This window comes from Lates calcarifer, linkage group LG20 (assembly GCF_001640805.2).
Source record: "Lates calcarifer isolate ASB-BC8 linkage group LG20, TLL_Latcal_v3, whole genome shotgun sequence".
Lineage (NCBI taxonomy): Eukaryota > Metazoa > Chordata > Actinopteri > Centropomidae > Lates > Lates calcarifer.
The window spans coordinates 22,167,704-22,194,814 of NC_066852.1; the positions used below are offsets into that span (position 1 = coordinate 22,167,704).

Here is a 27,111-nt window from a genome sequence, read left to right on the forward strand (position 1 = left end):
AGCCTTGGGCAGGGTGCTCCAGAGTTGAAGGGCCCTGACAGCAAAGGCCTGGTCACCTTTGGTCTTGGTCAAAGACTTACAAAGGTGAGTCACCAAAAAGAAAAGTCTCCCCCAGGGACCCCTGAAAACCCCAGGATCACTTTATACCTGCTGGTTGTTCCACTTATAGATTTGAACACTAAAGTGCAAGATCAGCTAAAATGGGAATATGTGATTTGCATGGTGAAAAAATGGATCGCTGTAACTTTAAGGCTCTACATCATCGCCAGCCACCAATGAGGGAGGACACTGAGTCGCTTAGCAACAGGACCCATACAAACAAAACTTTGAAAACAACTGAGTTAGACATCATGTTCATTTGTAGATGCTATGTTTTTGCCTTCAGGTCAAACTAATTACAATGCCCAGCTCTTCTTGATTTGTGTTTCTGGCTAATTGTTTACATGCTGTCGTTTTCTCTGCGATGGCTGAGATCATCATGTGTGAGCCATTTGAGCTCTACAATCTCCTCAACCAGTGCAGGTGTGTGTCAAGGCTGGCAGAGATCAACTACCTCTGTCTGATTGGTAAGAGACAGGATTTAGCTCAGGTGGTTACTACAAGTTGTCAGTCACGGGTTCTATTTTTTTAATTTAGTTTGCTTGATTGCTCTGCTGTATTCAGTTTGACTTTAGTTGTAACTTGTGTATTTTGTCTCTTTTTTAGATGCTCGTGCAGCCCAAGACTACAACACGAGTCACATCATAACAGCTAAAAATGTCAAGATGGTATGGATATCATTGTAACCACAGTTCTGTGATTCATGTCTTTCTGGCACAATAGAGTAAAAAAAAAGGGGGCTTAGTTATATTCGTACTTAAAATCAATCTATAAACATACCTTCTCTTCTTCTGCATGTTTTTCAGGTGAGTAAAAATATTATTACACCTGTATTTTAATAGTGTTTTAACTTAAATAGATCTAGCACTGAAGAAATAACAGGAAATACTATGTATTTCCATAGCTGTTTCAGGGTGTGGGCTTGTGCGTAGTTTGTTTATTGACAGTACAGAGCACAAGTACAAACAATACAAGTAAAAAAGCAGATTTTAATAAAATGGTAACACTATATCTGCACAAGAAACTGAGTGGGTCATAGGAGTAGTTTGCTCCTGAAAGGTGTGATATTTATGGAAAGAGATATGTATCCTGCTTTTATTTGTGGTTAGAGGATGTAAGTTTGAGAAATAGAAAGACAAGCCTTGCAGAACAGCTTAATTTCTTAGTTTCCTAATCCTCTCTAGGATTATTTTGTGTCAAACTTCAGAAACTTCTGTGTGACTCTTTCCAGGATTCAGAAGGCAAATTCCTCCTGCCAGTGGCTGTGGAGGTTGACAGTATGCAGCATGTGGTGGTTTATGACAGTGACACGAGCAGTTTGGACGAACAAGGTAACAAGTGAACGTGTTATACGGGAAATGTTTCATCAAAAAAGGGAAGTCAAAAAGGATGAATTACCAGTCCACTAAAAAACAGAACATAATAGGCAACATAATAGTGTATATAGCTCCAGGCCGTCACGTGACTCGGTTTGTTTACACCGCCTAGTTGGCAGGAAAAGCCTGAGCAATAACCATTGATGTATTATGAGAACTAATAATAACACAGGTTTCAAGCCGTCAGAATTAACTTCACAGTTTACAGCCGAGGAAATGGAGCGATACTTTATCAAACTTGATGGATTATACATTTCGGACCCGTACAATGCCTCGGTGTGCTTTTCATGAACACTGAGGCAGCCGGGGAAGAATTTAAAGGAAAATTTTTCCTAAGGAAGATGGTAACAGTTCTACAAAAATAAGTATTTTTTTTTAATCCCACATTTATTTCGCGTTGAGAGTCGCTCGTTGCTGTGAGCAAATCTACGCCACAATACACAGGTCTAGGCACTGGCGTTTATGAAAATAAAACTGTTAGAAATCGTAATAAAACCATGTAAACAAGATATTACAGTTAGGGAGCGCTGGATTATGTACCTGATATGAAGCGATCACTCCATTGGCGGATTCCGTTGCCTGTGTGTTGCCATAGCTCCGTTTTCCTCTGCTCGCTTCTGATATGTTTTATGTCAGTAATCCATTTCTGTCGTCTTTCAGGATCTTAGGGAATCCGATAAAATGCTCTCCCCTTTATTTCCCGACTATTCTGGCACCCCGGGGCACAACAGCTAAGCACCATGTTCACTTTTTATAAACACAGCAGGTAAAGAGACAAGTTGGCTGCTAGCAGTGCCTGGCAGTGATTTGAACAGCGCGCTTTCCTGCTAATTTCCGGGATAAGGTGACGTCAACTACTAGCTCCATGTTGCGGAATAAACTAACTATAAATGTCTCTTCACTCTTAAGTGATCACGTGGTTTCTGACTGTGATTGCAGGCAGAGCAGTTGAATGTGCCCAGGCTCTGGCCAAAGCTAGCCTCTATCCAGTCCACATAGTGAGAGGAGGCTTTCAGAAGTTCTCAGCTCTGTACCCTTTCTTAAGGACTGAGAAAATTATGTACACCATCATGGTAAGACAAACACACCTGGCTTTGAGCTTCATATCATCATACTTAAGTCTGTGAGCGTTCATCTGAATCATGCAGGTGGTACAAAGTCTGGAGGACATTGAATCTAAATGGACTGGACCTATGATTAGACACTGATTTTTGTCCAGTCCAGTGGTTCAGATGAAATTGTCCGCAGAGTCGCTTTACAAGGTAGGGTCACATAATCAAGCAATAATTCAGGATCTGCCCTCGGTGATATTAAACTCAAGTGGTACAATTTCTCAAAAGAAAATTGTCTGTACAAATTTTCAATTCATAAAATCACCAAAGGCCCATTGACACACATTGTTTAGCTAAAACTCTGTGAGCCTTATGGCAGTTCCAGTGCTTCCTAAACAATATAAAATAGATTAATTATCTTATTTTCTTTTCTAGGTGCCAGCTGATTCAAACTGCTGCTGATAAATGCAACTTAATGTTTTTTAATATATCTTTGTTGTCTCAGGAGCTGGAAAACCTGAAAGCTTATCCAGTGGAGGTTATAGCAGGACTGCTGTATATGGGTAACCAGACACAAGGCATGAACTCCAGTATCCTCAGAGACCTGAAAATCAGCGCTGTCATCGCCATCTCACAGAGTGACACTCTGGAGTAAGGCAGGAACTGAACATTTGAAATATTCTGAATGTCATGTGTCATGTTCGGTCATGTTTGCTCTGAATTTCCTTTGAATTTGTTCAGATCTAGGTCCATAAAAGGGAACCAGACCATCCTTAACATCCCTGTATCTGACTCTGTGGCATCTGACTTCTATTCAAGTTTTGAAAGGATTTGTAGTTTTATTGGTAAGTGACACTATACTTATAATAAATAATCTGGTAAACCTTACAAATGCTCATATTCTCAGTTACAGGAGCAGGTAACTCATCAATTATGGGCATCAAGGTTTTAGAGCTGTAAAATTGTGATGGGGCTTAGTGTGGAGTTTAGTTAGTTTTTTTCACTGAACTAATAATCTATCTTCTTTTTTCAGGGTCACACATCAACATGGGCTCTCGTGTGTTGATAGTTTCCAGGCAGGGCAGAAGCCGCTGCAGTGCTCTAACCATTGCCTTTCTTATGCACCACCTCAAATACACACTGGAGGTTAAGTGGAGTCCATTCAGTTTGGTTTCATTGCGTGCTGAGTATAGTAATATTATCTGCCACAAACAGCTAGCCTGACCACCCACCAGTGCCTCTATGGATCACTGTTTAGCACATTACACCTACACCACACTCTCATGTCTGTACGCTAAATATGTAGCTGGAGTTTGTCACCCTTACACTTTTGTATCAGTTAAACAGATAATATACAGTATATCAGTCCTTTTTCTTGCTCTAAATCTGAGCAAGAAAGTGAATTTCCCCAAATGTCAAACTACTCTTGTAGCACACAGAGCTGAGACTGATATGGATCATGGTAAGAAAGCATGTGAATATGAAACATAATGCTGTTGCTTTGACTTTTCTCAGGAGGCCTGGAGGTACATGCTCAAATGTAAACCAGACACGAGGCCAAACACAGGGTTTCTACAGCAGCTGTCTGACTGGGAGCTTCACACCATGGGAACTAAAGTGACTGATATCTCCAAAGCTCATTTTTAACAAAGGAATGTGGCTGGTTCATATTCAGTAAAGACAAGTGATTTCAGTTGCATTACATCATTATTATCATTATTATTACAGGCACATGTCCTCTGTTTAAGTTTGCAAAGAGAAGGCTTAGGCTGTAGGTCTACTTTCTGGTAACACTTTATAATGCAGTCTTTAATGCAGTCTTTGATTTACAGTGTAATTTTGTTGTATGAAATGGGTACTAATAAAATAGTTTCCAAAGGGAGTAGCACCTCGGCATTTAAGATGAAAGGAGAAATGAATAGACTATGAGTATTTTAGAGCGTGTCTTTGGGGTACAGTACTTGAAACAAAACTGGAGAAAACTTGGGAAATAAGGTGTTAACAACCTTCATACTGTGCAATTGAAGTGTAAAAAGGGGAGAATAGCTGTACATTGTAGCTTTGCTCATTTCATTTAGAAACATTATTGCAGCACCTAGGAGAAAATATTATATATTTGAGGGGAGTTCAATCACACCCACACTACAGAGATTTATTACCATGTACCATGGACTATACATCTGAAAGTTTTCTGTCATAGCATGCAGCATGCCATGACAGAAAACAGGTATGATAGGTATTCTGGAGTAGAAAACACACACACCTGTCTGAAGTGCACAGCTATGAAAGCTTTTGAGAACAAAAACTTTCAATGAAGCAATTTAATGATGTAACATGCAGAAGTAGGAAGATCTAATTATTTTAATTGCATGGTATAAATAAAGCATGTGGGCTTTTCTCCCCTTTTACCTCTTTAATCATACATGGATAGAAAGACCATTTCCCCATAATTCACTTTTGTTGCCTTATGATATAATTAATTTTTTCTTTGCCTTTAAATTCTCAACTCTTCGAGAATACACTTAGTTTGGACATTTACCAAATGTAAGAACACAAAAAGAAACACAAAAAAGTGACAGTGACACCTAGTGCTTTCTGGACTGACACAGTTGTACTTTTTATTCACAAACAATGTGACTATGATTTATCTTTAAAGAAAGAGAAGAAAGAAAAGAAAAGAAAGAAAGAAAGAAAGAAAGAAAGAAAGGGAAAACTCTGAGCCTCATACAGCCCTAAATGGCATACGTTGTGCTTGAGTCCTTACATGGGTCTGCCAGAGGTGCTAAGCAATATTGGACATGACAGTTTCCCCTGTCTACAGAGTTACATAATATCAGCTCTAAAAATATAGGCCACATGCCAAAAACAAAGTGATTTATTGCCCTGAAAGTCACCTTGCAGGAGACTCAGTGAAATCCTTGCAAAAACCCACCATATAACACATGTCATTCAGATGGTTGTTTCTGTTATAAATGGATATGGTCAGGACCATAGTTTGAGGTCAACCTCTGCTATTGAGGCTGGGTTTGTAAGAGAGGGATTGTTGCCTAACAGGCTAAACTCAGGGAGGCAATTTTCTCGGATTACAAACGATGTCACCGACGGGTCGTCTGATTGGACCACGCAGCTGCAGATGATCGCGTCCAATAAGAACGACGCCAGAAATTTTGTAAAGTGATTATTTGTTAGCTAAAACAAAACCGGGATTTTTGCGTGACATTATAAATAATAGCTCGAAAGTTGTACTCCTCGAAATGCCTTAAATTGGACTTTAAGAGTTAATTTAACTTCTTTTGATTTCGCAAGAATATATAACTATCATATATTTAGAATTAGATGTTGTATTAATCAAGTCAAGCAAAATGATCTATAGAGCATATTAAAAATGCTCTATGCTCAATAATAGTAATAATATTAATAATCTGACATATGTCTATTACTAAAGGCAGAATGTCTTGCAGCGGATTTTTGTCTGCATTTGAACTAATTTCCTGTCATTTTAACTCTATTTATATAATAACACATTCTAAATATATTACACTGTTAATTCCCATGTTGATAATTCCTGTATTTTTAAGGACCAATTTCTACATATTTGGCTGAGGATACGCGATAAATCATTGTAATCACTTGAGAGATGCGCTTGAGTGTTACTTTGTAAATGTGTCTTATTCCCCATAACGTTTTTGCTTTTAAAAGGACGCGTTAGAAACTTAAATATAATTCTTAAAAACTTTAGTCTGAAGTACAGGCAGTAAACCGTGAGGCTTTTAATCTGAAGGCTCTGACAGGAAGTTGAACTAGTTTGTTATCTTAGCTTTGGCGGTGACAGCGGTGCAACTGTTGCACAGCGGATCTTGAAATTACCCAACTCCGTGATTCCTGATGTCAGAGTAAAAATGTTGTTCAGTCCGACGGGTTTAAGTGAATGTTTGCGCGAATGGGAGGATTTAGAGAAGGGCTACCAACAAATCCAGGTAAGTTTAACATCTTATCTAGCTACTGTTTACCCGTGAAAGTGCTTCCCTGCCCGGGTAAGCTAACTGTCGGAGTGGGCAGGGACTCAGGCAACAGTGGGATCCGCCCGCCGCAGCTAAAGATAATTGTGCTGTGACAGCCAAGAGACAAATAAAAACAAAGAGAAACGCACATCAGGTTACAGTGTGGACCACCGGTATTCTAGGAAAGCACCACATGATCCCGTGTATTGGTTCGATGTGGTATTTAGTAGCTTAAACCAGGAGTCTATGATACACATACAGGAATTAAACCGGATTATATGTTGAAATCTGGTGTGTTGTCATTCTGTAGCACAGTATATATCTATAAACAGATGAATATTGTATTTATAGATATATATACTGTATAAATACACTATGCAGCCATGACATTAAAATAACTAATTGTCTTTAATGTTGTGGTTGATATGTGTATACAACAATATCAACAAATCTATACTGGCTGTAAGTATTCATGGGTGGATTACTGAACGGGCCTACCAGACACAGGCCCGGGTGCTCAGAAGGTCGGGCCTCAGAATGAAATGAAATGAAATCTTGTTGGTAAGCCCCAGAGCTAAGTTAAAAGACAATGAGTGACCTCAATGACTTGCAAAATAGACCCAAACAGCCAAAATAGCCAAAACAGACAAATAAACGACCACAGGGATGCAAAACAACCATAAACAGATGCTAAATGTCTGAAAGGAGATGAAAAACAACCACAAATCAATGCTAAACAACCGCAAGAGACACAAATTGCCCTTCTCACTCCTACACTGAGAAAGAATTATTGTTACTGTATTTCATAATAAAAGGCAACCAAATGAGATTTGACTGAACTCATGTTCTCTTTGAAGACTTCTCTGTGCTTACTTACGTTGCACAATTGATGTTGGGACACCAGTTACTGCCCAGACAGCTCCATTATGATTATAAAGTGCTTGATCTAATGCACCAGCGCACTCTAAACTCAAAGCATCACTTACTATGAATGTCAAGAACACGATCATAATTAAACCCAGCTAACTGGGCAGCAAAGTCAGTGTAGGTCACATGCTGCGTGGAAAATAATAAGCCTCTGTCTAAATATATCAAAACTGTCACACCCCACTTACTGCACATAGACAAATATTTAACATACAGTGACAGTAGTTAATCTGGAGCAGCAGGAGGTAGGTTATTATCATGAAAAGTATTGTTGAAATTAAAGTTTAATGACAAAAGACAAACAATAACAAAAAATCATTGATGATTTTGGACATTTTAGCCCAACTGTATTTAATTACATCACAGCCCTTTTCTGAACTGTACCGCAGCCTTTAAAGAGCCTTACTGTGGGAAATTCACCAGTATCTTTTTGTGTCCTCTCTACTTTGCAGTTTTGTCAATAAGTAAAAATTAAAACTTTGGCACAGCACAACACAACTTCATATATTCCTCTGGATATTTTTTTCTCTTCACCTCTAGGACACCCATCGTCTATATAAACAGAAACTTGAGGAAGTGACCAAACTGCAAGACAAATGCTCCAGTGAGATCACACGTCAGAGGAAGAAACTGAAAGAGCTCAGTGTGTCACTAAAAGAGTAAGTATTGATCAGGGATTCATTGCAAGTATGGAGAATATTCTCAATAGATTATTTTGGTGCCATTTGTAATGGTGATGAAAAGTAATGCAATGTTGACTTTTATGGCTCCCATGGAATTAATGCTAATCAGCTACAGCAGATCTAATTGTCAGCCAGTGCTGTCTGTGATTTAGCAGCTGAAACTGAGAAACCTGTTGCATGTTTTTCATTGCTTGTGGTTAATAAAAAGAGTAAGGAGAGATTAAAGGGTTAATAAGAGATTTTTTCAGCGTCAGGGTTAAATGAATCTGAATCCACAGTGCTAGAGTAAAGTTTTTACAAATAAATCAACAAGTATGTCCTGTGTCATTAATGTGCTACAATGTTTTTTCCATGATTAGATGCAAAAACAGCCATCCAGCACCCAAGTTAAGTCTAGAGGATGTGGATGCCATCACTGAAATTGAGGACTCCATCAACGACAGATCAAATGCTTTCTCTGAGATGGAAGCTTTTCTGCCAAAGAAGAACGGGTTTGATTTTTGTCTTCTGATTATTTATTGTGTTGGGTTTTTTTCCAATTATTATGACGTTGAAGATGTTAGCTCTGTGAATAACTGACACCTCTCTCTGTTTAGGTTGTACCTCACTCTTGTTTTAGGAAACGTCAATGTAACACTCCTCAACAAACAGTCCAAGTAAGTCCCTCTTACTGATGTTCATGTTGTTACGACAGCGTGTCTTTCATCATACAGTCATGTCATCATCACCATCAATATTACTTCTCTTTGCTTCACCAAACAGATTTGCCTACAAAGATGAATATGAGAAATTCAAACTGGCCCTCACAGTCATCCTCTTCGTCTTCTCCTTCACGTGTCGCTTTTTGTTCAGCTACAGGTAAGATTTGCCAGTGGAAACTGTGGGTGTAGCCTAATAATGCACCCAAAGCAGGACAGTGTATGTGGGATCAACTGAAAATAAACTACAGTGCCCATGTTTATAGTGATGGAGGGATATGTGGCTTTGTGTATATTCACCAGTGTTCTTTTATATAACATATTACATATGCTAAACATTTTGATAATGAACCCTTAAATGTGATTATTTAGTTATTATGAACGAGATGTGGCTGATCAGAATCAGTTAGAACAGTGACAGAGGCCCACAGCTGGTGTAGATTGACAGTGTGGAAGAATGAATGAGTTTGTTGAATTATTTCCATCATTTGTGTGTGAGTTTGGTTGTGGTTTACTTCATGATGTGTCCCTTTTGTTTTCGTTTCAGAGCCCTTGATGCCCTGTTCAACTTCCTGTTGGTGTGGTACTATTGCACACTCACCATCCGGGAGAGTATCCTCATCACCAACGGCTCGAGGTCTGCGCTAAATTTACTGTCTCCATTATTTTTATAATAATAATAATAATAGATAAACTTGTTATATAAAAGATTCCTTGGGCTTTCTTAAAGTAGAGAGGCACTTTAAACCGTTTAAACCCTTTCACTTTTCTGAGGTCAATATATACAGGCCTGTGTCCTTCATTGTCAGCCCTCCATGTTGTTTCAGGATCAAAGGTTGGTGGGTTTTCCATCACTATGTGTCAACCTTCCTGTCTGGAGTCATGCTCACTTGGTAAGTGATGATATCCATTTTTCCTCAGTTACACAACGCTTACACAACTGAGCAAAATGCTATAATAAATGAGAAACTTCCTCATCAGGTCATAATATCGTAAAAGGTCTCACAGAGAATTAACCATTCAGACCATAACAGCTTGAGGATGAGGAGAGAAAGAAATAATTTTTCAAAGTCAAATTGAAATCATCATAAATCTTATCATCAGAATGCTCTCACTCTTGCATGTTTGTGATCCATTTTACCCAGATGTTGTCTCTGTTTGCAGGCCTGAAGGTGCTCTCTACCAGATGTTTAGGAACCAATTCCTAACATACTGTCTATACCAAAGTAAGAGATGTATATCAAATGTACATTTTGAAATAAAAGGAGCCAGTTTCAGTGTAAACTGTCTATAGCCTTCAATATTAAAAAGTCTGTTTATCTGAGGTTAATAACACAAAATAATGTCTAACTGGTATCTTGGGCAACAGTGAAGTCATAGATGCACTTCTGTGTGTTTATTTTTATCTTCTCTCTTCTGTTTGGAAAGTAGGCTTTGTCCAGTTTCTCCAGTACTACTACCAGAGTGGCTGTTTGTACAGACTCAGAGCACTGGGAGAAAGACATAACATGGACCTTACAGTTGGTGAGTGCAGTCTGAACTGCTCAGTCATGTATATTTATACTTGAACGACTCTGAAATAATACAAGGAGCAGGAGTTCAAATGGATATGCACTCACAAATTAGATTTTAGCCACACCAGAATCATGGCTTAAGGGTTAGTAATAAGTTGATCATCTACCATGTTGGTCTAGATTAAAATATCTCAACAACTATTTGATGGAGTTTGGTGCAGACATTCATGGGCCCCAGAGGATGAATGACTTTGGTGAAACCCTCACTTATTGCCTTGTGCCACCAGTCATTTTGTAATCACTTTGTTGATCACCTGACTTTTCATTTAGTGCCACTGTCAAGTCAAAATTTAAATTTGTTCCACACTTTGGTTTACATGGAACCTGAAAAACCATGCTAGCATGGCTTTAGACTCTCAACTGAAAAATGTCTTCCTCGGTACATATGTTTGTCGTCATTCTTTAATTTATTTTAAGGGATCCTTATCAAAAATGTTGACTACAAAAAAGTTGCAATTTTTAAATTCTCGAATCATCATGACCTTTGACCGTGTTCACCTCTTGTCTACTCTTTCTTATTTTGGTTGTATATTCCACTATCTTTCATGTCTATGTATTTCTCTTGTATGCAGTGTAGCAATACAGATAAATAGATAGACAGATAAAGTTGATTAAAGCTCAGTGACTCTTCTCTCCTCTCTTGGTGTTCAGAGGGTTTCCAGTCCTGGATGTGGAGAGGCTTGACCTTCCTCCTACCTTTCTTGTTCTTTGGTCACGTGAGTAGAGTCTCTTAAAAGTGCTCACTGTTTACTTACATCACAGGCTCATTCATTTTTATAATAAAGAAATAAAGCAAGACTGATCAAATTGGCTGAAAATCTCAGTTTGAAATAAAAAAACTAAAGGAACTTCTTGCCTCTGAAGTTTGCTTGTTAGAGGATTTTTGACCCTTGACTGCTCCTCCTCTCACAGTTCTGGCAGCTTTACAACAGCATAACACTCTTCAGGATGTTCCAACTCCCAGAGTGTAAAGAGTGGCAGGTTTGTTAATGTGCATTTAATATTATATTGCATGACTCACTCTATCGTCATGTGTTCTCATATGCTCAACTTTCCAAAGATTTCAACATCCATAAATCTTTACAGAAGTCATGAAAAGGCAATCCTAACTAACAGATCATGGCTCATAAGATTCAGATTTTTTTTCCCCAGTCAAAGTAACCCATTTATTTATTATCCTGTGGTGTAGGTTGCCATGTGCGGCTGTTCTTACATGGTGCTCTTCATGGGAAACTTCTTCACCACGCTGGGAGTGGTTTACCAGAAATACATGAACAATCAGGAAAAATCCAAGACCTTATAAAACTGGAATAATCTGTTTATGGAACATAAAATGTGAAAAGTTAACATAGCTCTAATATTCTCTTTAGAGCTCTTAATCAATGTTGTCCTTGTGGACCATTTACATGCACTGCTGCTTTTATCAATGTCCTTTTCATTTCATGTTCTTTTGATTTCATTTTTCATGTAAATGATGTTTGATTAGGCCAAAGACATTAGATTAGACACATTGGTCAAAAAAATCAACTCCAGCAGGTCTCACTAAAGTGTCAGGTTGTTTTACTAGGATTGGCTGTTTTGGTAAGAGTCATAAAACTTTGATAAGGAAGTGTTACTGAATTTAGATAACAATGTTATTTGCATTATATTTATGTAGGGAACTCTACAGTTTGTCACTCAGCAGCTGCTATGTATTTTAGCCTTACAGAAAGTGCTCAATAAAACACTCCAAATCCCCACTTGCTCTTGTTTTCTCTGTTACAGCAGGAAACATTATGTATGTGGAGGTAGAAACAATAATCATTCCAATATAAGTGATTGTGCACAAAATCTATAGTCCTTTCTCTATGTAAAAATGTACTGTACAGTCCATCTGAAGCATTTAATGCATCGCTGCATTACATGAAAATGACCACAAGGTGGAAGCGTTGAATTGCAATAGCAGACATGTAACATTGTCCATGTCCTCCTGGATGTGTAAATACACTGAGTAGATTTCATCTATCAAAACTCCAAATCTTTTTTTTTTTTTTTAGTTTTGGACAAAAATAATCATACTTTTCTTTATTTGAATTTTTGTTTCATGGGGAATGTGGGACTCATTGTTCCAGATGGATCACGTCTCTTGAGAGTGATTACAGTACTGCAGGACTCTGAGTGATGAGGAGGCGTTGAATTATAGTGATCATTGTTCACGTGACATCAATGTCAGTCACTAATTTCACTGAGTGAATGTTACTAATCAGTGAATGGTTCAGAACCATTGCTGTAGGTTGAACTAGACTATTTTGGCAATTGGCTCCAACAGTTCAGTTGAGCTGTGGTGGTTGAAGGCAGGCTCGTATGGTTAATTACTGACACATGAATGGATGAATGAGACTCCCACTCTCCCAACCTACTATCACTCTCTTGGCTGAAGAGCTTAGCAGAGTCAGTGGGTGAAGAGGACCTTGTTGAGCTTTAAACCTGCATCCCTGTGCCTGATGGAGAGTCCTGGTGGGGGCGCTGATGCTAATCCCTGCATTGATTGGAGCACATAATTCCCAGTTTTATTATGTACTGTGGTCCCTTGGGGCTTTCTATGGTTAGTTAGTGGCGACTGGGATTTGAGAACATTTCAGTGACTTCTAGTTATTTTTTGGAGGCCTGCTTATTTCTTTAACATATGTTAATTATGTTCCATTGTTTCATGTCTAGAATGATCTTGGACACTCTATGCTCGTTTTGTTCTACCTTTCTACATTTTACACTTTTTGTGAGAAGGTGTCTGTGTTTTGCTTTGAAAAAATTGTTAACCAAGGCACACTGATAGAGGGTACTTTGAAATGTAACAGCCGAGAGGGTGTTACATATAACTTGAATTGGTGAACACATTGTGGCACTATAACGAACTTAATGAATACCATCATTATTATCTTCATTCAGTCTTCAATTGTTACTTACAACATAAGATCTTATGAGAAAGGAAGAATGAAAAGGTTTCAGTAAAGCTACATTTCTTGGGCTTTATGATTTAAACATACCTACAGTAGAGGCACAGAGCCAGAACACAAAGCAGGATGGAAAGAAATTTGCACATAAGATCAGAAGGAATAATACCTGAAAAATTTAAAATGGAAACCAGCCTCACTTCCAATTTACTACAGTAGAACTTCCCCCCACCCAAGCAAAAAGTCTTGGATGAGTTAGCGCTGGAGGGCCAGTCAGAGCGAGGCTGAGCTGAACAAACGGGACGAGGAGCAAAGTGAATGGGGTGGTAGAAGGGGAAGAGGAGGGCTGGGTATTCTCCCAGCCTGCACCTCTTTCATCTTTCTCATTAAAGCCAGAGCAGTGGGGGCCGTCAAGAATGAGCCCAAGGACATGGGGATTGGGGACTGAGCCTGAGCCTCGCATCAGGAGGTGGAGAAGGAGGGAGGGAAGAACCAGAGCAAGCAGACGGGCCGCCATGTCAAAACTTCACCTTAAACTTAACCCGCCTCCCTCTGGGACCCAGATAAAGACCTCTTATCTGTGCTCACCTTCTCTCCCAGGCCTGGGAACAACTCTAGCTGCAGCAGCAGAAGCAGCAGGAAGGGTGGGGGGTGGGGGGTTGTCTGTGGTTGAGTAGGTCCAAAATACACATGTTCTCAGAGAGAGTATATGAAAGAGAAAGGCAGTGCTGATGAGCTTCCATCTGGGACAGACTGATTAAAAGACAGGCGAGGAAGGGAAGTTGTTCATGACAGAGGAGGTGATCCAGCAGTGGACTCATAGTGGTCTTAGACTGGAAAGCTTACAGTGATACTGAGATATTTTTATTTAGGCTGGTGATAGGTCTTTGTTTTGTGGTGCTTTCATTCCAGGGCCTGAAAATCTTGCTTGTTTACATATTACACTGGTTTCAGTATTTATAAGCAAGAGATCAAGTTGTTTAACAGTAATGATATATGGCTGCAGATGTCAGATAATTTTCAAGAATTCAAAAAAGTCTTTAGGCTGACTTTGGTCATTGCCACAACATGCTGACACCTATAAATCAGTCTGTGAGTAGCTGGTTTTAAATCACAGTGTCCTCATGTTCCCAAATGATAGAAGCTTAAGGTGTACACCCTTGGAAGTTTGGATGAAACCAAGCAGGTGTGGACATGTCCTAAGGCCCTCACCATGTAACTGAAACAATCCGCACTGAAATTGGGGCCCCATCAATAGAAGCACATGTCCTGTCTATCTCTCTGTAGAGAGAGTGGGCGTCACAATCCAAACCAGCAACAGCCAGTCAGTAAGATTTTGGAACATCTTCCTTTAGATATATGCATATTTAAATATATCCAATCAGAGGAGGGGAGGTGAAATACGAGCATATCATTTAACTAAATGATTCAACAAAATAAGTCATATAGAAAAAACAGCCCTATGCTCTTACAGCTATGAGATTCAGATCTTTCCCCTCTTCATTAGTAAATTAAGTCCCATGACAGCGACTCCTTCACTCTTGAAATATGGACTGAGTGCCAAATTAAATATGCATATTTAATAAGAAGAGAACATGATCACATCCACTTGTTAAATGAGAGCATGAGGAATGAGGAAATCTAAGAGAAAGAAAGAGAGAGATCTTCAGGCCTGCAGAGTGTGAAAGAAAAAAGAGAATTCATCTTTATTTTAACACAGCTCTTTGGGAGTAACCCTAGCAGGACTTCCCCCACTCTGTGGAGCTGATCACACACATTCTGGCTTTCTGAGGGTTTGGTCTGGAGGTTCCTATAGCAACCACAAAAAGCAGACAGTAAGGAGTAGACTTGCTTGCCATGTGCCTTAACATTTTTACCTCTTTCTGAACCATCAAACAGCATTTTGGAACAGGCTATGTGCTGCCAAGTGTCTTTTGCTGCTCAAAATATTTCTTTGTCAGACTGGAGTGAGACCTTAAAATCCAAGCAGTGCAGTGATGAGGAAAAAATTGATAACATTTACAGTAGGTATATCACATACAATACAAAGCTGAGATGTAATCCTGCTTTGAGGAATGCATTACAACAACATCTTTTATTCTGTATGACAATTTATGCCTCTTCAACTAATAGAACCAGTACCTTAAATAATGATCTATTGTGTTATTTCTATTCACATAGAGAGATACTTTGTTTCATTACTTACCTTTCATTGTTCTTATGTGTGTTTTTTCAATATCTTTAAGTCCATATCTTATGTGATGCTCATGGAAAATTTGATAATGTTATACTAGCAGCTCTTTGATGCTGTGCTTAGATACAGTGGCGCTCTGAGCTAAATGTTAACATCAGCATGCTAACATGCTCACAGTAACAACAAAAACATTGTGATGTGTAAAATGTTTACCCTGTTTAAACCATCTTAGTTTAGTGTGAGAGCATGCTAACATTTGTTCATTAGCACTAAAGACATAGTACAGCTGAGACTGATGGGAATGACATTAGTTTTGCACAAAATAATTGGACAAATTAAATCTTGTGTTAAATCTGATGATGCTGCTACATGAAATGGTAGAGGGTCACCAAACACATTAGGATTCATCCTCTGGAAATTATGAATATGTGTGCCAAATCTGAGTCAAGCAGTCCATACAGCAGGTGTGGAGATGTTAGTCTGGACCAAAGCGGTGGAAAGGCGTTGCCATCCAGCATTTATTTTTAGCCATACTGCTAGCATGGCTAAAAATAAATGCTTACAGTATATGTAATACTTATACCACTAAAACTAGGACTAATAATACCTTCATGATCATAGTGCATTATAGAACAGAGGTTATAACTTGATACAATTTTTAAAAAGTGACTACTAACTAAATATTAACTGATTAAACAACAACACAGTCTAAGTTGGGACAGTAAAAATAACTTTAAAAGGTTGGTTCACCCAAACTTCCCCTAGTGGCATCCGTCCTTTTGATTTAAGACATCTGTCCCTGGGGTTTCTGTTGCCACAAGAATTTAGTCTGTGGTTCTAAAAGCTTTGAGGAATCACATTAAAATTTTCTGCAACAACATATCTTCCTCCAGAAACAGTGTCTCTGTTACTCTGCATAATCCACAGACCTCATTCTGAACCGTTATTATCAGAACTACTTCTTACTAAATATAAATGTCCGTGTGCTCACAGTGAGGTCTGTGGATTATCCAGAGTACAAAACACTGTGTATGTAATGGTGTTAGTAATAGTATGTGAGTCTCAAGTACATCCATAAAAGCAAATACCTAATTCCAGCAGGTAGTATTGGACTTGAGAAGAGACTATCCTGAAACCACACTTCATAAGGTAATAGAGAATCTATCAGATGTGTTTTCGACCGGCTGAAAGTGTGGGAGTGGAGTCTGACTGTAGCTGGAACAGAGAGAGCTGTAGTAGTCTGAAGGAGAGAATCCACACTCTCCTACAACATTTTCCACATCTCAGAAAGCAATGAGCAATCTGATTTTGGAGAGCATTTTCAACTGAAGAGAGCATGATAGTTTTTTTCTTCTTAAAGTTGAGATATGAATCAAAGATTACATCCAATTTCCCCCCTACCATCCACAATATTCAAAGCGCAGCAGTAAATTTTTTTCATATCTTTTAAAACACACCAACCAAACCAACAGCTTATCAAATTCATTAATTCTTTATGATGCTGGTTAAGGTGTGTTTAAATGATTAGACAGGAGGAAAGACTGCATTTCAACCTGCAGCTCACCATTCTATGGTGGACAAATTCAAGTCAGAAAACAAAGACGAATCAATATTCCACAGCAAACTGCAGTTCTTATATATCCATATAAATATATGGAGTCAGCTTGGACATACATCATCATACACAACTGCACCCCACAGAGTCCTTGACCCACATATAGGAAATATTCGGCCCTGAGGGGCCAAAAGATGAACAATGAAGTAGGTCAATAGGCACACTCCCACACACACTGTGTGCTCCTGTAAACCAGATGGCCAATTTGGTGTGAGCCAAGAGAAAATTAATCACAACACATTTTGTCCTCCGTCTGATTGAATACAATCACCCTGCAACATGCAGAATAAACACCCCGCGGCCTCCTGCAGAGCACAGTCAGCGTGTCAGGTGCAGCATGTTCATTGAACAAGTACATACACAGTGGTCCATTGTGAATCACAGGGGGGAAACACTTGCACCGTCAATGTAACAATATAGCTGTCATAATGTGATAAGGTGTTGTAATTTACTTTTACTTTTTCAAACATGGTGCATACAACTTTACCTCAGACAGGGATTTCCAAAAGTAGCTTTTGCCTGGATTTGTTGCAGCAGTCTGGATTTTACATGTACAGCACAGTACCAGGCTCTGCAGTGACTTTGGTGCAGTGGTCATAGTCTGGACTGTAGGTTTTGTGACATTGTCAGGTTCCGACAAGACTATTTTTATGCTTCCATGCAGGCGACTTCTGTGCTGCTGGTAGAAAGTGTGTGTATTCATATGTGTGTGTGTATTCATATGTGTGTGTGTGTGTGTGTGTGTGTGTGTGTGTGTGTGTGTGTGTGTGTGTGTGTGTGTGTGTGTGTGTAGCTTCTTTGCAGCAAAATTTATATTGGAAGCTTTGTCTATTGTCATGACTACAACTCTGTGTCCTATCAGTATCAGCTTTATTTGATTGACTTACAAGAGTTCATTCTCTTCACTTCCTCCCCCTGGATGACAGTCAGGACAGGGGGCTCCTGCTCCTGTGTCTCTTATAGCTGCTCTGATATTTAGTCTAAAAAATCACAGTCAGCAAAATCTTTTATGCGTACTATAAACCTGCCCCGAGGTTGTTAAATCCCCAAAGTGACCCTACAGGGCTATAGGGGACTGGAGTCTTTCACAGCAACCTGTCAAACATTTAAAAAACTGTAATGAGGATGGATTGCTTGCTTTCCAAAGCTCTGAGGCAGAGTAGTTAAAAAGTTGGTCATATACTTGCTGCAGACACAAATTTGTGCAGGTACTTACAATACTGAGGATTCTACGAGAACACGCGGCTGCAGGGCTGAAATACTCACATTGTTCCCACACACACACACATAGACAAAAGCCCCCACAGTGACAGGTTTAAAATATCACATCACTGCTTGTGTTGCCTTGTTGAAAAGCTTCTCTTTCCAGCATCCTGTTTATTGCCTTTGTTTCCATCTGTTTCTGCACAATAAAAGAATAAAAAGGCTTCTAAAGCCTCCATTTGCCTCAGAATGTCATTGTTACTTTCACTGCAGCCATTGTTGGCAAATGCTGGTCACTGCTATTTCCAGTTTCCCCTGGTTACCATTTCCCTTTTAAATCGTCATGTGCTCCCACGCTGAGCTGAGGTGTATACAAGCAAATAAAACAAAGCAGCAGAGCGAATACAGATATTTGTGACAAAGGCTCTAAATAAACCCAAATCATGCTTCATGTTCTTTTTACCATTACACCATTACAGAGCTAATACCTGTGTTCATCCTGCAGATGAAAGGGAAGAGAGCGTACAAGAGCATAAATATGACACAAAACTGAAACCTAACTTTATTTGCTCGTATATACACATATACCCTTCAAGCACTTTATAAGGAACAACTGCACACCTGCTTATTCCTTCAATTATCCAATCAGCCAATCACGTGGCAGCAACGCAATGTACAAAATCACTCAGATAGAGATCAGGTGCATCAGTTAATGTTCACATCAAACATCAGAATGGGGAAAAGGGGACCCTAATGAAGTGCTTGGTGAGTCTATGTTTGGCTTTTAAAACAGAGAATTGTTACAGATACAGCTGCACCTCAACCAGCTGAACAGTAACATACTGCTTGTACCTCAGAGAGTGTCTAATGATCTTAATGATGCATTCAAAAGAGCCATGTTTCAGCATTCAGTACTTTTACTTTTGATACCTCTATAGTAACAGTAATACTTCTTTTGTCTTGCTTACGTAGCATTTTAACATTGAATTTAACTGAATACTTTTTCCACTGCTGTGACAGACAGACCAACCAGCTGTCTGCCCAAAGACAAGAACATCAGTATTGGATGTCTCTGAATTCTAAATTACATTTAGAGACAACTTTCCCTAAAACTAAATCTCAACATTTTCAACTTTCTTGTAATTCTAGCTCTCTACAATTGCGACACACAATTTAGCACAACATAATCAAATATATAAAATTACGCATTGCAGCTAAAGCATTGCTCACTCCCCATAAATAAAACCCTAAACAAACCCTGAGTGTAATAAAACAGTGTAAACACAAAGCTGGCAGCTGCAAGATGCCTTACACTATAAAAAACTGCACTGGACAATGTAACCACAGGGTCACAGCTGTCTGTGAGACAGCAGCGGCGTAACAATATAGTCAGTCCTGTATCCTAGAAATTAGGAAACATAATTGTTGGCTGGATTACACTGAGAGGCAACATTTGTTTTTGATGAATGAAGCACTATATTTATCAATGGCAGCAGATTTGCAAGGACTTGCATATCTGTTGCATATCCTCAGTATGTTAATACAAAATGTAATCTAGTCACAATTAACTTCTCCTACATAATGTATTTTCTGTTCCAGTTTAGTTGTATACTGTGAAACTGCAAAACTGAACCAGTAGTATAATAGTAGAGCGGTAAACCAGCACAAAACAAAGGGGTCACGAATAACGGTTTCTTTCCACTAACCCAATAATAAGAGGTTAAAGAAGAAGTGTGTTTGATTACTAATAGGAAGAATACACACAATATACCCTGAACCTGACCTCCTTATTTTAAATGTTGTAGTTGTATATATTGTGAATAGTTAACACCTTTGGGAATACTACACACTTGGCTTTTTTATGTGATTGGATGATTGAATGGTTTAAGGTTAATGGTGTTGCCACTGCACTTGGGGTTGTCAGTCAAGTTACAGGGGGCCAATTTCAAGGGGCCAGTCTTGACCCTGCGTAACATGCCATTTAATGCATAAACAAGAAACAGTATCTCGCATCAGTGTGTGAGAAGTTAAAAGGTGTGTGACCCGGTCTGTTCAAGACATTGCTTACATTTTGTAAATTCAGAGAAGTGCAGGTTTTCAGCTTTTGAGAACGACCCCAGACAAGAGCCGTTAAGCTCATGTTTCTCATCCGCGGAGCTGTAAACAAGTGAAAGGGCTGCTGTCATAATGAGGCTGAGGAGGCAGGGAGTTGAAAGCTGCCTTATCAGGAGCTGCCTGAAGGCTTCAGCTCCTCAATTCAGAGACTATATATTTTCTGAATTAAAATTCACCAGGATTACCGAACACGTGTTAATATTCAAGAGCCACATAATTAAAGCTATGCTGTTTATTGTTGTTGTTCAGAGAGAGTTGAAGTATAACTGTCTGTATTATCTGGTCGGGGAGGAGTTTGCTGTAGGTGCAACATTTTCTTTGTATTCATAGAACTGAATCTGGGTTTAGAGAATTACTTGCATCAAGTGATGCCTAAAATATCATACCCATTGAGAATTAGCATCCAACTCTGTAGCCTATGCAGTTTTAGCCTCTCTTGGGTCTCTCTCCCCTGTTCATAAGCAATATGGTTGAGTTTCACTGCTCTCATGAACCCCCACAGTTTAAACCCTCTGTAGCACTATCTTGAGGTTACACTCTGTGACCCCATTTCCACCTGGGTATTAACATGTGATCTGTATCTGGATGTGTTATCTGGATAATGGCATCTTTCAACAGGGCTTTTGCATTTGCATTTATTAAGCTTCCTCGTTATCTCAGTCCTGCTCACACCGTGACTGAATCTCAGTATGCAAATTAGGTTGTCAGTGCTGGTGGACACGCCAAGACGGTCAAAGGCATCTGTAAGGCTACTTTTTTTTATAGCTTTGCTGACAAGGCTGAAGTTGCTCGTACTATAAGGAAGCAATCAGAGGCAGTGAAGAAGTCTACTGCCTGTAGTGCTAATTCAGCATCCTCATGTACGTCAGAGCAGTCCCTTAAGAGTCTCCCAAAGATATGCAGCTATATGGGCTGTACTTATTTAACCTTTGCCAAAGAAAGGCTCAGGGTCAGACTGCGCCCCAACAGATCTGTACACAAACAGGAATGAAATATAATGAAAAAAGAGACAATTTGCAGTTTGTCGATCTGCAGAGAAATTCTTTGCAGATTCTCTAGCCATGGATTGCCAGAAATGGTTGGTGAGGCACGATGGCACCAAAACCTGGCATGACATTACATCAGGATACACAGTCACTGCAGCTGGCAGATGTTGACCAAGAATTAGCTCCAGTGTGTAGCTCTGCCTAAAAACATAAACTGTCATTTTAACATCTCTGTTTGTACAGACTAAGCAAATAAGATACAGCAAGTTATTTAGTGAGCTTTAGAAGAGTAGTTTGGCTCATCCTTTCATTATTATTTTGAATAGAACCAGGCAAGGTGTTTCCCTTACTTTACATGATTTGTTGCCCAACCATGTTGGAAATTGAATGTGTTTGTAGTTGTTCCAAATGGCCATTCTCAGACGTGGAATGAGAAGCCAATCGGTTTAGGGAAGCGGGAGAAAGGATATTGTTCAGATATAGGGATGGCCACATATTTTCATGTACAAATGAAAAGGGAGAGCTAGAGAGAGAAGTCCTGGTTCTTTTCTGACCTCTCTGACCAGTTGCAGCGTGATGTGGGTGTGAATGTCAGAAAGGTTTCAGAAAGTTACAGTAATGGTGAGACACAGCACCATTTCAGGCAGCGTATAGCAGCCCCTTAAGCTGAGCTAACCACATCGTGACCCCAGCTGAGACATGAGGGTGGTATCGATTTTCTCATCTCACTCTCGGAAAGACAGCAAATAAGCTTACTTCCCTAACTGTTGAACTAGTCCTTTTAATGTGGAATGTGATTGTTATTTCAAGACTGAATAATTTATGTGATTGATGGCAATTGAGGTGAGGTGACTGAGGGCAAAATGTCTTAAAATGTCGAGGAAGATCTTGGCATACCATAGCATAGCACACACAAAAGTGGTTATAGTCTCTCCATTATGTGAGTAGAGAATAGATGGCACAGTCCTAGTCTTGTTAATGTAATCAGAGAGGAATGAATGTGAAGTGTGCTGTCTGCTGGTGATTAAGAGCTGCCCTGACACAATTTTGATTCACTACATTTGGGAGCAATTGGCCACCTGGGTCCCTTGGAGTGCTTTAACCAAACCCTGCATTGTGTCTATATGGAGTTTTGGCCCCGCCTTGTCCCTCCCCTCCCTCTGTGCCCTCAACAAGACACTGATGTGTCTGAGCTGAGGTGTGCCAGAGTGATTCATTAGTTCATTAAGGCGTCTTGTGGCCATGGCAACAATCTTTCCAAGGGGTCAATGGTAACGTGACAGTCCCCTTCAGGGCAAACTCTGTCACAAGATCTGAGCAATAGCAGGAGGTACAATCAGTTACCCCCCCCCCCAAAACAACCAGAGGTCCCTTAACCAATTTATGCCCCCTGCCTTACAAAAACACACAAATGTGCACATACATGTGCATTCACACAAGCACACACAATGCTACAGCTATAATCTAATCAGAAATTCTGGGTAGTACAGCTGATGATTCTTCATATTGTTCCAGTAAACCTCCAGCCTGAGCAGAAAATTTCACCTCTGCTAATGCAAGATGAACACACATGGTTTTCTTTTCCATGTTCCCCAGGATCAGTTCTATATTGTATATGCTCTGTTAGTTTTAGAGTGAAAAGCTGATACCTTAATAAACACACCATACATTTCATATTTATTAATCCAAATTTACCCAGTACTTTAAACAACTCTAAATAAGTCTGCTGCCAATGTTGTCATCTTATTTGCTCAGCTGTGTTAATGCAACAAATGTGTATTGTCTTGTATTTATAAACACATTTACCAATAAGTAAAACCGCTACTCAGTATTTTCCTCATTATGAGTTGGTGGAATTTCATTTATTGCATGCTGAGATTGACTCATGTCCCTATTTCAGAGTTTCAGAGGTACACACATATAATGCAGCCTAAAATAAACAGTGAAAAATCAAAGAAATGCATATGCAATTGCAACTTTTTTTGAAGCAGGACATCTCATGGCATATAATTTAGAATAATGCACAGTTCAGCGGGTTTGTATTTTCATAACTGCAGAAGTTGAACTGGATTTTTCCTCTTAAATCATGGCCAGTTTCCAGCACAATTTAGTCGTAGTTTAGTCACAGCTGAAACCAGCAACTTCACACATATAAGACTTAATTTAGAACAGTGATGAAGCCACCACATCACAGGGTCTTTTCCCATAGCTATAATCACTACAGCAATAAACATAAATGGTGTGGTGATATAATAATAATATCAGCAGATTTTTATCACTGTTCTCTTCTACTGTCTCTGCCCAAACTTTTAAAGTATTTCTGAGGGAGAAGCTTTGCTGGCATGATTCGAAAACTCATGAAGCTAATTCTGAAACTGGATGTTGTTGTTTTTGTGTTTTTTAGTGCAATGCTATTTTCAGTCTGAAAAACAGCATAGGCAGTAAAAATAGTTAATGCGCACAAGAATTCTCAAATGATGTAGTTTCTGGCAGAGCAGTTCTCCGGCTCCCATTTGAAGGCTTATTAGTGTGATTGCTGTAATTTTCTTTTAGACTTTATAGACATAAATCTTTTTCTTTGGTCAGCACAAACAAGTTTTTAAAATTTGTTTCTCAAATTGGGGAGGATGCCCTTGAATGCCCCCTGGCATATTTTTGGTGAATGGCATCCTTTCTTACATTCCCACCCCTTCCTCTGACAGAATCTGTTCAAACCATTGGTCCTTGACTTTGTCTGGCACCCCTGTGGTGAAACACTCTGCCCCCAATCTGTGTGAGCAGAGCAGCCAGTGTGTGGGCTTACTTTAGGCTCCGGAGACATGGATGGTGATGATGAGGATGATGATCATGATAATGATGATGAACTTGAGTACAATCTACTTCAAAGACTTTTCTATGCCATTGGATGATTGCCCCTATTTGGCCTACACAAGAGCACCATTTGCATTTCATCTCTGCTTTGAACTCCTCAAAGCCACTACAGTTATACTTGTGTAGTTTCCATGCACATGGTGCAGCTCATATACTGTATTTAACCCTATGTTACTTATCATCTCTGCTGCAACAACTTCAATCATTCTTTTCTCTTACTGTCTCCAACAAATCTCCCAACTTTATGTAAGTACGATGCTAAACCCTTGGAGTAACCCCTGTAAGTTTATGTGTAGCTGACTTCTCCTTTCTCCTTTTTCCCAGGTAGAGGGGAAGCTTCTTATCTTGAGATAGGATCAATATTTAAAAGTAATTCTTAGGATTTTAGTCCTGTTTTTTTTTTTTTTTTTTCTTGACACCTGTGGTTACTGACCTTAAAAACAGGTATTGTTTAATATATTAATACTACAAGTCCCAGAATTGTAAGCAAAGACTCCTTGAGCAGAAATCCAACAAGAGAGCAAGTGATTCATTATTTTACAATGCAGCCAAACAAACTCACATTGCTTTAATAAAGTAAGTCAATAACATTTTGTCCCTTTTACCATCATGCAGGGCACAGTAAAAAAAAAAAAAAAAAAGTCTGTTTCCTTGCTGAGAAGTTTAAAGCATGGGGGTTTGCATCGCCTGCAGCTCGTCATCTAACAGCTTACTGTGAGTGTCTGCTACTTCCTGTTCCATTATTTCCTGTAATATTTATCAAAAATGTCAAACCCATGCATGTCTTGCTTTGTAGATGTTGACATTTTTGATGAATGGTCGCTGTCAGTGCTAATGTTGCCGGCAAATTCATTGCACTTCCAGGAGAGATGAACTCTGTCAACAGTGAAAACACTGAAGAACAGTGAGGCAATTACAGGACGTAAATACTAAACCTTTCATCTTTCATGAGAATCTTGAGGATTACAACTTCAAGTTAACATCACAAGAAATTAGTTTCATGTTTCATTCCATAATTCCTATCTTAAATGAATTTGAATTCCTATTTAATTCCTATTTTCTGTCTGTCATTTTCTCCAGTAGTCATTGTCTCTTTTGAAGACAAAATACAATATGCACTCTAGATTCAAGTTTACATAAAAAATAGAAATGACAGTAAAACATACAATATTACAGCTAACTTTTCAAAATACATCTCAAAACCATTACAGCTTCCGTTTGACACCATTATTCCTCCTTCCACTCCATCTCTCTCTGCTTTCTAGCAGCACAAAAACACTAGAGATGACTGAAATAAAGAGAAAGAATGAGCAGAAAAAAGGTGAGGAGAAAGGGATTGTATTACAAAGAGGCATAGCTGATTTAAAATACAGTAGAAGAGCGCTTTGGCAGAGTGGAATAATCTCACTTTCTGCCTCCCCTCTCCATCATAAGGGAAGAGATATATTTCAGATGGGGTTCAGATTTTTGCCCACTTCAAAGACTTTCTCACACGAGCCTCTGACTTTCTTTCCACTCTTACATTAAACAGACTTCATTTCCAAAGGCCAGTGATATTTGTGTGGCCAACCTTCATGTCTGTGAGCTAAGAATTAAAGAGACATGTATAGGTTTTTACTGTAATATCACAGCACCTCCAGTCAATATGACTCCAAAACTGTTTCTGACTTGAGTATTTGATGTTCCACTTCCAAACCCCTGTGTGAGGAATTTTTACTTCAGCTACCAAGTAAAGAATGACTAATATTTACTTTCCTTGTCAAATTATTTTAAATAGCCTAAAGCAATAAGTCTATAAGCACAGCACTGTCATGGTTCACATTGCTTTATTCTGCTACATTATTTGTTTTCTGGTTGTATTAATGTGAAATATTGATGCTAAACCTCCCACTTTTATGTCTAGTAATAATGATAATGGCACTACTACTACTGATAGTGGTGATTTTAGCTCTATAGCATTTTTCAGAATAGTACTACAAAGTGCTTCATGACTAGCTGGAGAATGATACGATGAAACAAAGGTACAATAAAAAATAGATCAGATTTCCTCAATTGCTTCAAAAGTTGAAGTAATTTGTAAAAAGGAGAGAAAGGAATGGTTCAGAGATGGGGCTTTGAGAGGAGATTGACTTGAAGCCTATGTATGCCTAGTATCCTCTGGGGGAAAAAAGTTTTAGAGTTCAGGAGATCTGACTGAAAAAGCCCAGTCAAAGTTGAGTTATGAGAGCGCATGGTTAGTCAGAGTGCTCCACAGATGGGGGGTGAGGGCGGGTGATCTTGAGGGGATAGTATGAATATCCGGCATGTTATGCACTCCTGGTGAAGCTCCTCTCCAGCGGCAGGTGAAAAGACATGGCTGGTCATGCCATCTGTCACGGATGTAGCACATGCCTCTCCACACCCTCCTCAGGACAACAGTGGAGTTAGCTGTGAAATTACTTCAGTGCAGAGGGAGTTGGACACTTTAGACTGAGGGGAAAATGAGGGAAATTGGCAAAGAAGCAAAAACCTATTTGAGTAATGAGCCGGGATTCAGAAACAGCAGATCCCCAGTCAGAGGACTGCAGTCATGTATCTATGATAGAAAGAGACTCCTGTTTCCCATCACAGTCATCAGTGGTTTCTTTTAACCATGACCACATGATTAGCTTTAAGTCATCCTGCCAATAGGGGCATCAGATCAGAAAATGCTAACAGGGGACAAACACAAACAATATTGTTGTGTAATGTGGTGAACTTGTTGATCTGACAAGGGTACAAGAAACTGCAGCAGTCATGTCCAGGGTT

General features: G+C 39.2%; 3 protein-coding genes across 5 annotated transcripts in view; all 3 read left to right on the plus strand.

Annotated features, from left to right (window-relative positions):
- The first annotated feature begins 314 nt into the window (after nt 1-314).
- On the plus strand, nt 315-5,109 carry styxl1 (serine/threonine/tyrosine interacting-like 1). Of its 2 annotated transcripts, none has more exons than XM_018692510.2 (8): nt 315-522; nt 706-767; nt 1,331-1,430; nt 2,415-2,548; nt 3,033-3,178; nt 3,269-3,372; nt 3,561-3,673; nt 4,043-5,109. In XM_018692510.2, exons 1-8 carry the CDS (start codon nt 444-446, stop codon nt 4,172-4,174), a joined length of 870 nt encoding a protein of 289 aa, XP_018548026.1. In that variant the 5' UTR covers nt 315-443; the 3' UTR covers nt 4,175-5,109. The 2 variants fall into 2 exon arrangements, with proteins under 2 accessions (XP_018548026.1, XP_018548025.1); XM_018692509.2 differs by having other exon boundaries at nt 315-566; nt 4,043-5,107.
- A 1,231-nt stretch (nt 5,110-6,340) lies between these two features.
- On the plus strand, nt 6,341-12,149 carry LOC108893992 (ion channel TACAN). 2 transcript variants are annotated; one of them, XM_018692511.2, is made up of 12 exons: nt 6,341-6,504; nt 7,996-8,114; nt 8,498-8,629; nt 8,735-8,794; nt 8,901-8,996; nt 9,384-9,473; nt 9,664-9,729; nt 10,001-10,062; nt 10,265-10,360; nt 11,062-11,126; nt 11,323-11,391; nt 11,600-12,149. In XM_018692511.2, exons 1-12 carry the CDS (start codon nt 6,427-6,429, stop codon nt 11,711-11,713), a joined length of 1,047 nt encoding a protein of 348 aa, XP_018548027.1. In that variant the 5' UTR covers nt 6,341-6,426; the 3' UTR covers nt 11,714-12,149. The 2 variants fall into 2 exon arrangements, with proteins under 2 accessions (XP_018548027.1, XP_018548028.1); XM_018692512.2 differs by having other exon boundaries at nt 10,268-10,360.
- A 6,921-nt stretch (nt 12,150-19,070) lies between these two features.
- Nucleotides 19,071-27,111, plus strand: part of mcama (melanoma cell adhesion molecule a) — a 59,259-nt gene continuing 51,218 nt past the window's right edge. The window contains exon 1 of the mRNA XM_018691937.2: nt 19,071-19,117. The gene's annotated coding sequence lies outside the window, so the exon portion shown is untranslated. The remainder of the gene's footprint in view (nt 19,118-27,111) is intronic.